A 10,711-nucleotide genomic window follows, 5' to 3' on the forward strand; every position below is an offset into this window, starting at 1 on the left:
CAACTAAAAAAAGTGCAAAAGGACCATAAACAAAATTGTTATTTTATTAAGGACTCAATGCAAAGAATTTTTTTTATCAAAGAACAAACACAAAATTCAAGTATATATTAGGGATCACAATATAATTTAGTATTTTTTTGTTCAATTTGGTTCGGTTAAAAAGTTCATTTTAGTCATTTATCCTCTTAAATTGAATCAAAATTGTCCTTCCATCCATTTAAAATTAATGTCATTAATAATATAAAGATAGTGACGGTTAAAGACTCTCACAAAATGTAAACTTCTTAGTTTTTCCTCTTCTCTTCTCCCTCCACCGTATATCATCGTTTGTGACAATTTCTAGCCATCGTGGGTGGTGGCCTGTTCTCCTTTTCTTTCTCATTTCACCCCTTCACCTTCTTCCCCTTCTACTCAATACCTAAACTTGCAACCATGATTTTCATCTCATCTTTGTGAACCCAACGATAACATCCTACATTTAAACCTCAACATTGATCTTCACCTCACTGAAACGCATAACCAAAAATCACCACCATTGCTATGCTTATGCATGGATCACCATCGCGCAATTAGTTGTGACTATGCTAGCGAAGACGACAACTAGTGAACCCTCTGCTCCCTCCTCTCTTGTGACTATGCTTTTGGCTTGTTGATTTTCTTCTAAAAATTGAGGTTTTAGGGTTTGTGTTAAATGTAGAAGGCATGAATTTGTACTCACCAAGTGATACTTGTTGAGATGTGTGGGAGAAGGGAGACAAGGAAGGAAAAGGAAAAAAGAGAGGAGGGAGCAAAAGGACAAGAAGAGGAGGTGGAAGAGGGAGAACATAAGCTTACATTTTGATGTAGTTTGAAGGATATTACAAAAGGCCAAGTTCCACATTGCTTGGGATAACTTAGGCTCATCTGTTTATATACAATTTTGTGATATGGGCTTTCAAAGTGGCTAGCAAGAAATGGAAGTCTTGCATGCATGAAATTGGCCACATGGGTTTGTCTTAGTGCAAATCCACCAATTCCCCCCCCCCCCCCCTATGAGCGTGCAAAGTTGTATGCTATTACATTATTGTTTTAGAAAATATCTTTTTAGCTTACCTAAGATATATTGTTTTTAATGAGATAGAAACTAATTTGGCTTTGGTGCAAATATCATGGGATTCTCTTACTATTTTAAATATGCGATATTATTACCACATTAATTTCAAATCATATTACTATTTTTCATAAATGTGTTTTATAATTGGATTAATTCTTTGATTCCTTTTTCCTTTTTTTAGTGCTCCCTTCTCACCCTATATATGTCGCACTTCAAACCTTGTTTCAAACACACCACAACAACCTTTCTTTTTTTTTTCTCTGGTTTTCTTTTTGTGCTTTGGGGTTTGAATTTTTGCCTTTGTCAATTTTTGTATCCTCAGCTTGGCTGAGAGATTTCTGTTGTATTTGGAGGGATTTGCGTGAGATACCAATAAATCTTTTAGGGTAGTATTATCACATGCCTCGGGAAGATATAATTTATGACCTTTTTAGCATTGATTCCAACACATTTTGTGATGATTTTTACTCACCAATATCCTTAAATTATTAATAGTTAGTGGCGGATCTAGGACCTAAAGCTAACGAGGGTAAATTGTCCTTTAATAAAAAATTAAAATATATTTTTTATCCTTTTAAAATTTTCAAATTCGATTTTAGTCCTTTTTGTATGTTTTTTTCCTTATAATTTTAAAATGCATCATTTTTTGTCCTTCTCAAAGTGCTATTTGAACCACTTTTTTTTCCTGGATAAAGCATTATCTAATTTGTTTTTATAGGTAAAAGTTATGAATTTCAAAATTAGAGGGAAAAAAACACAGACAAAGAAATTTAGAGAAACTAAAATTGAATTTCGAAAATTTTAGAAGAATGGCAAACATAATTTTATCTTCTAAAACAGAATCAAATTGTTAACTAGTGTAAAAGAAACAAAACATAACAAAAAAAAATAGTCAATAAAAGACAACTAAAAAATTGAAAGTAGTGGGATCAAACTATAAAAATAGAGGGAGCAAAAAAAATAAATAGCAACAGTACATGTATCCTTATGATTTTTACAAAGTCGGCCCATATTAACACATTAATTAAAAACAGATAAAATGATCATTTTGAATTAGTTTAAAAAGATAAAAAATAAAAAAAAAATTTAAAAAATAAAAAATAAATTGAATAAAAAAATAAAGGATCGTGGATATTTAGTCTATTAGATTCTACTAGTCTTTTGTTACCAATCTGTTTAATGATTATGATAATTTACATCATATATTTTTTATTTAAATTCATAAATTTTTAAATAATTTACAGAAAAATGACTAATTATTAATAAATGATGTTTAAGTTCATCGGAAGTAATTTTTATCAGGTTTTGTAGCATTTTCTACCATTGAATTAGGTAACTTTCTTCGAAACTTCACAACCGAATAAAACAAATTTAATTGACCCGAAATAGATGGGAAGAAATGGAGTGAGTGAGTGACTAGTGAGGACCACAAAAGAAAGAGCGGTACCTTTTAACTAAAAAAATGTTCGTCCTGATTGAGAAATTGTCTCTCCCACTTGTTGGTGATCAAGTGGACAACAACTCAACAAGTAATGTCACGTACTACTTATAATACGGTCTTGTTTATTAACATGTTAGGTGCAAATGAAATTAGATTTACCAGTTTTGAGTTTGAATCATATGAATAAAAAAATAATTAATTTTTTTTTTACTAAAAATGATCACTATTCCGAATTTTTTGACAAAAATTAATAACTAAAAAAGTTAATGAGTATTTTGCACTAAGGTAACATGAAAAAAAGTGCCGCACGTGTTTTTTTTGTTGTCACTCCAATCCCAAAATTTTTTAAGACAAATTGATTTAGATATTTATAAAGTTAATTTTAAAATTGACATGAAAATTATAAATTGTTAAAATAGTTAACTTATTCTTTTTATAAAAAAGAAAACAGGTTGAAAGAGTCAATTTTATCTACATGATATGAAGAAAATGATACAATTCCTTATAAATACAAAATTAAAATTGAAAGAATAATAATGCATGCTAATGTATTTTTTTCCTCTTCATTGATCAATAATATTGTTGGGCAGTGCGATGCAAAAGTTTGACATTTTTGCAGCAAATTGATATTGATTTCGTTTTTAACGGAGCTTGCACTTTATTATCCAAACGCAAAATATAGAACTAAATGTAATTTCCTTTTCACCATCATTTCACGTTGAGCAAACACACTTTTGAAGGCTCCAAAAAGTTAAACCAAATTGGATCGAGCACTAAATGGATATATGCAAGTCTTGTTTATCTGAGATATCAGCATCGGATTCCTCCAGCTGGCTTTCCTTCATAATTTTCGTTAAAATCAACAACGAGTTATACACATACATTCACATTCATATCTATGTTTCCTTTCTTTTCTGAAAGGTCCAATCTTATATGTATCATGCTGAACTTGAAATAATTAGTTCGTTCACAGAGAGAATGACATACGATAGTGTGTGCCCATTTATGTATATAAGAGATATATAAAGTTATTCTTATTAGTTCAAATATGCTATGCTCATTTTCACTTATTGGCTTATTTTCGTTAACTTCAATTATCATACCGCTTTTTCTCTGATATGATTATGCATTTGTTTGATCAAATATGTGTTTCATTTGGCTTTTTAAATATATATGCAACGTACACATCCACCACACATTCAAATTTGGAAGTTTGACCTTAGATGTTCATATTAGTATTTTTATTTTTCTTTGATGATATCGCATCATATATTAATCTAGCAATATATGAGCTTTACAGGCATCAAGCTTAAGAAAACTTCATATGCATACAAAATTGATTGTAAAATTCTGTCAGTTATTTGTTAAAGTATTGTCGGAACGTAATGTGAAAAAGAACATTCAATGTGCTCATAATACTATGATTTATTATCTTTGAGAAATTTAAAACTTGATAAATTTGAATGGCCCTGTTCATCACTCATCAAGCACCAGTTCACCTTCCAGGGCATTCATTACCCATGCACCAAATAAACGCGTTATACTAAATAGAAAGCTAACGTAGTTTTTAATTTTTTTTTTCACTTAGTTGTTTTTTCTTTTTCTTCATTTAATAAATAATAATAAACTTAAGACTACCAACGGGAACGAGAATATTCTAACTTAACTAATCATTTCGAATTAAAATTTTAGGTTATATTTCACAGGACATTTTGATTACTTTTTAATTTTTTTTACTAATTGAAAAATTTATTTAAGTATTTGATAAACAAAAACTTTGATTGACAAGATATTTCAATTAATGTGTAGTTTTTTTTTTACTCTTTAAAAAACTTGTATTATTGTTTAATAAACAAACTTTTTTTGATAATTTCAACCATTTTTTGAGACATTATTCTTTTAAAATAAATTATGATTTTATTATTTTTCTGTCATATTTTACCTTTTAACTATTTTAACAGTTAGTTTTATCAAATACTTATAATTTAATCGACTAATTTTTCACTTTTAAGCTATGAGTTAGTTTTCTAACTTCTAACTAACTTTTCAACTAGTTTTGGAAACATAACTAAACTTTTACTAGCTTTTAGTATTTTTTGAAAACACCAAGTATCATTTTTTAAAATGTTCTAGCATCTAACTTTTTATATTTTCTTTCACTTTTATTTTTGATATATTTATCTAATTTTCTAGTTATCCTTTTTTAAATAAATCATGTTTTTATTATTTTTTTGTCATTTATATTTTTCAATTATTTTAACAATTAATTTTACTAAACACTTATAATTTAATAACATAAATTTTTAACTTTTAGATTTTAATTACCAATTAGTTTTCAGGTTCCAACTAAATTTGTAGTTAATTTTGTTAAACATAACCTTAAATATAGAAAAAAATTAAATACTCAAACAGTGTTTTTTGGTGTATAATATTTCTATTCGGTTCAAATAAGATTATTTCTATTATATGATAGATTTAGTCTAAGAAAATTAATAAACCTAGGAGAACATAAGCATTCAAAGAGAAAGTTTTATTGTTAGTTTTATAATTTTTTTGACCTTATTGATTTTCAATACTCTTGCATGCGCGGTACACCAGCAACTCCTTCTAAAACTAAATGGCCGAAAGCAAAACGGCAGGCACAAAACAGCTTCCAAACAGGTCAAAAAGTACAGTACATACTGAGTCGTCACGTATGTCATTGTCATGTCTTCAACACGCTAAAACAAGTACCTACAAACTCGTTCTGTGCAACACCTTCAATTCAAATATGCATGGACATCATTTCCATTGTTTGTGCAATTCCTTGTCTTAGAAGTGCCATTACATAACATTTTATAGAAATGAAATGAATTTTTGAATTCTACCTTCTAATTAGGGGTTCAGTGTTGACTATATATTCAGTAACCATGCATATACTTAAACGCAACATTTATTCATTAACTCAATTCATATTCAAATTATTATTATTGTTACGTACCTCGATACTGTATAGGCTTGTTACAGCTGTACGTAAAATTCCATCACGGACAGCGACTCAATCTTAAGGCAACAACATTACACAACCACCCTGCGCGTTCCGACTCGTTTTGTTGTGTTTAATAACAAGCCGTGTAAGCCAAATTAAGCGCGTTACGTCCTTCTATCACTCTCTTTCTCTCATTTTCCTCCTCTAATAAGTTTAATTTATCCTACCCTTTTTCTTTTCTTATACTCTTATTTAGCATACATTAGTTGCAAGTATGCTTCTTTGTTCTTACTTACCTAGGGTTCTGGATTCGCCATTGATCACACTAGGATAACTAATTTACGTAGGGTTCTGGATTCGCCACTGATCACACTAGGATGACTAATTTACGTACCTTACCATCCATTCGCCCAATAGGTTTCTTGATCAACACATCCTTAATCTTTTGGTCTCTATATCCCGTCCATGTCACATGCTCAACTAGATTATTATTATTATTTGAAGCTAGCTAGCAGATTTCTTTTACTTTTTCTCACCGATTACAGTACCCACTATAGTGTCACTCAACTCACTCATGCATGTTGAAAGAAACGTCCAAAATAAGGAAAGAGCGTCTTCTGTGCAGATTTCCTTGTCACCGGCATTTGTACCCTTGACAAATGTGCGAGGATCATCAACCTAGCTATTCTATGTAGATGAATAGGTTTTCTGTTTGTGGGATTATCTCTTAGGTGTAACCGACTCAAATATAATCCCTTCCCTCTTCAATTTTTTTTGGAAATATTAATTTGGACTTATTCTCTAGTTTCTGGTGTTGATGTTTCCCTACTACGTTTTACGTGTGAGGTTTATCTATTTTTACATTGTACGGAGCCACGTGGGGACAACTTAATTAAAGCATCTTCCTCACTAAACATTGAGATCCCATTTTTAATTCCGAAAAATATAGTGTCCGCCCCAAAATGGGATGAATGAGTGGTGGAGAGAAGTGAAAAGATAAAAGACAAAGATTAAGAAAAAGTGGTAAACATTACAATTATTATATGATTAAAACGAAAAAGAAAGAGAAATGAAAAGAAAGTAATGTAAAAATGAAATAGATGTGAAAGTGAGGAAATGTTTATAATAGTTCTTTTAATTAATTCTGTTGCGAAAAGGATGATTATATAGAATATAGGAGTACTAATAGCATGTTTGTTTTGATATTAAGAGCTCTCGAAATCGAGATTTAACTAAAAACAACAAAATTTTACTTCTCACAAAATCCCACTTAATTTAGAACGCATGGCAGCTGCATCCAACGTGTAAACAAACATAACCTAAATACGTGGATCAGTTAATATAGAATTATTTTAAATTAACTAATAATATAAAATTTAAGTTTTAAGTATGCATCAGCCTTAAATACAAGAGTTTGCAATTGTAGCTTATATAAAAGTCATACACTTGTGCGGTCGAGAGCTTTCAGTAGCACTTCTCTTCTAGGATGTTCAATATGTTACTGTCATTTCTCTACTATAAAATGAATCTTTAATTATTTAAAGAAAAAAAATATTAAAATTCTTGACAGTATTATACAAAGAGATATTTTATTCTTATAACTTTTTCGTCAATATTTAACTGTTTCTTATATATTAAAAAAGAGAGAATATAATAATGAGTAAAAAGAATCTCTTATATGAATAATGATGATTATTTGATACCCTACGTGTGTACAATTAAGGGAAAAGAGAAAGACATAAAGAAAAGAGAAAAATAATGTGTGTCAAGTGAAAAGATTAAAAGGAGGAAATATATATGAATTAAGCAATGTGTCAACAAATAGAAGAAATGATAGACACTTACTCTTTTGTATGATAGAAGTTGTGCCTTTTACTGTTCCATCAATTAAGCTCCTAAAGAATTGCTAATGTTAAAAATGCTAGACATCATACATAGTCCAACAGCAAGATAATGGAGGCATCAAATCTTGCTAGCTTATACCAATTTTTGCTATAAGATAGACCAACGAAACTGTTAGTTTGTTAATCTTGTCGAATATTGAGAAAAATCAACAAGATTTATACAAATTATTCTTGTAATATATAAAAATTAGTTAGTAATATCTAGATTGAACTAAATTAATTTAGCATATCTTAACTTATTAATTAAGAGATTAGTTCTTAGTTCTTATATTTTCCTATACTTTGTGATTTATTTCATTATCTAATTAAAGCTTAAAGGTTGAATGCATATATATATATATATATGTCCTTTTGTATCATGTGATAACACAAATCTTATGCATATCATATTAAATTAAATTAATATTAATTCTGGATAGGCAGGATAGCTATAGTCTCTACTAAAAAAAATAATATTAATTTTAAAATATTTAATTTCTTTTTGTCTCTCACTATCTAACTCTTCGTAATTTCAACATGTTCCAATTAATCACCCGTCTCCTAGCCTTAGCCGGAAAGCACTTACTCCTACCTTGAAACCATTCTTGTGCACAATAATTAATTTCACACTTAGCATGTTCTGCAATTCCTCTGAAAGGACAAACAAAAATCAACCACCTCCAAATGACAATCTATTGGGCTAGATTTAACAGTTTGCTAAAATTCTTAGTTGCTAGCCAGGAAATGAAAAACGAATTGATTAATTAATTAATCGAAAACAAGTTTCATACCAAAATTAAAACAAAAATTGAAAATATATGAAGCAAAGTTTTATCTACACACTCTTTAACTTATATTATTTTAAACACACTCTTTTATTGACTGAAATTTATAGAAAATTACAATTTTTTTTATGATTCTTAATTTATATTTAAAAAGTTGTTTTCAATAGATTCTAATAAATTATAAAGAACATGTTAAAAAAATTGCATTACGGAGTGTGCTGTGACTTGTGAGCATTCTTCAACGAAATTTGTACAGAAATCTCAATTGGTTGAGGTGTATGGAACATAAATGGACACAAAGAAAAAGCCAGATGAAGAGTAGTAAAGTAAAAATAAAATGGAAGAAAAATAATTACTCCCAAAGAAGTTGGTATGATTAATAACTGAATTAAGTTTTCTCACGTAAGATTTCGTAAAGTTCTTTTAGCACCACCGCTCTTAATTAATCAAACGCGTATACTTCAATTCAGTTTGTTGTTTTAAACTTTTAATGAAACAGCTCTCCAATGTTCAAAAATTAATATATATATTTTCCTTTTTTTTAATATATACAACAATACAAAAATCACCAGCGAAAACATTTTTTTTCTTTCCAAAACTACCCCTGCTCCGGTATGGAACTCAACGTAGCCGTGAACTTGCCCCTACCCCTACCTCCAATTTTACCCTTCCCTTTACTCGCCACGTTATGATTAAAAACCGTCGCGGCAGCGGCGCCACCGTCAGGCGCGACTCGCCGGGCAGGCTTGGCATTCCCGTCAGCGGCGGAGAGAAACACAATCTGTCTCCGGCCGCATTTGGCGAGCGCGGAGGTGGCGACGACAGCGAGGGCCGCCATCTCCTGCGGCGGGAGGTGGCGCTTGAGGCGAGTCAACGGGAGCGCGAAGTAGAGTTGACCGGGCCTCAACTCCTCGTCCTCGTGAACCGCCGTTACGACGTCGTCGAATCCCAACTCGTCGGAGTCGCATATGAAACACGCCGGGTAGAGCTGCAGCAGATACGACACCTTGACTGGGTAAGAGAATTCTTGCATCCTCCCGTCGTGAACGACAACCTTCGCCGTCGAAACCTGCGACGTCGTTTCGTGGTACGAGCTGAAAACGCAATTCCCCATGTAGAACCAAAAAAAATGAACAACCTCAGTGAGTCAAAATTTGTTCCTGGGAAGGTAGCTATATTCTACCAACGAAACGCTTAATTGGAGACACGGTGTGGTGTTGAATATTGGAGAGACATATATATAAATAGAAGTCTTAGGAAAGAGCCAGCGAGTTGGATGCCACGTAGGATATTAATAACACTTAATTGTTCTAATTTTTATTACTATTATTTTTGCAAATGGGAATGAAATTAAAATTAGGAATTAATTAAAAAATGGTGTGCGTGGATTGGGAGAAGCTTTACAGGCTGGTGACAGGTTGTGGGGCAATGCAGTATGGAGTGTGGTAGTATTTACGGGGAGAGGGACTGCTAACGGATTGTGTATGTATTTTTTGGCAAATTAAAATAAATAATTGACAAATTAATTTAAAATTTTAGATTTATTTTATAAGAAAAAAATAGATTCAAATAGAATAAATAGATAATATAAACGATTAAATCAGGTGTATTCAAGCAAGGCCGGCTTAAGATCCAAGTAAGGGCTTTAAATTCCCAAAAAGAAACCCCAAAATAATTTTTTTTAGTACTAATATATTTCAAAAAAAATTATTATAAAATTATATTTAATAGATAATTTTGCATCACAAAAAATTTAAAACTTTAATTTTAAATAAAACAATGATAATTTCAATAATTATTTTATAAGTAAATAAAATATCTCTTAAATTTATTTTAGGTATGTATCTGTATTCAAGACTCAAACCTAAAATTTGTTACTAAATTAGAATAATCTCTCATGTTACTTGATCCATTTATTTGATGAGACGGATTATGTATCTATGGTATGTATTGAATGGGTTGTTTTGTTTATTTTTTTTTGTTTACTGTATCGGGTGCTTGGTTTGGTTCTTCAATTTGCATATGGTGGAGTGGTAATTATAATAATCTCGAACGTCCCATAGTCATAGATAGAGTGGGTGCTAAGGTGAGAGAGTAGTGTGGGCACGCCGTTGCTTCACGGTTGAGGTTTTACTCAATTTGCACTGTGTTTAATGAACATGCAAATGCCAAATACTACAACCAGAATAATTTGTTTGAGTGGCGAGAGAATATTCTATTCAAAGCTAAGGGGAGGGAAAAAGTCTTCAAATATCATATACTAGTACATTATATTACATATTATGCATTTATGCCTAAAGCGTTACTTAAGAAAATCTAAGAGATAAAATTGAAATTTTGGTGCGTGTATAATTAAGGCACTTATTTTAACTAGTCACCCTATAAGAAATCCATTAAATATTGACTGATTTAGAGCTAAAAATATTGAGTCAATGTAGATATCGATTTAGACATTATTGTAGACAGAGAAAATTTATAGTCTCTAAATTGGTCACCATGAGCATTAAAATTTGAATTTTAATTAGAGACTGGCTAATGGTT

General features: G+C 30.7%; 1 protein-coding gene across 1 annotated transcript; it reads right to left on the reverse strand.

The window, feature by feature from the left end:
• Positions 1-8,677: 8,677 nt before the first annotated feature.
• Positions 8,678-9,381, reverse strand: LOC100790666 (uncharacterized). The gene has a single exon (XM_003547957.4). It carries the CDS (start codon positions 9,282-9,284, stop codon positions 8,769-8,771), a length of 516 nt encoding a protein of 171 aa, XP_003548005.1. The 5' UTR covers positions 9,285-9,381; the 3' UTR covers positions 8,678-8,768.
• Between the last annotated feature and the right edge of the window lie 1,330 nt (positions 9,382-10,711).

This window comes from Glycine max, chromosome 16 (assembly GCF_000004515.6).
Source record: "Glycine max cultivar Williams 82 chromosome 16, Glycine_max_v4.0, whole genome shotgun sequence".
Taxonomy (NCBI): domain Eukaryota; kingdom Viridiplantae; phylum Streptophyta; class Magnoliopsida; order Fabales; family Fabaceae; genus Glycine; species Glycine max.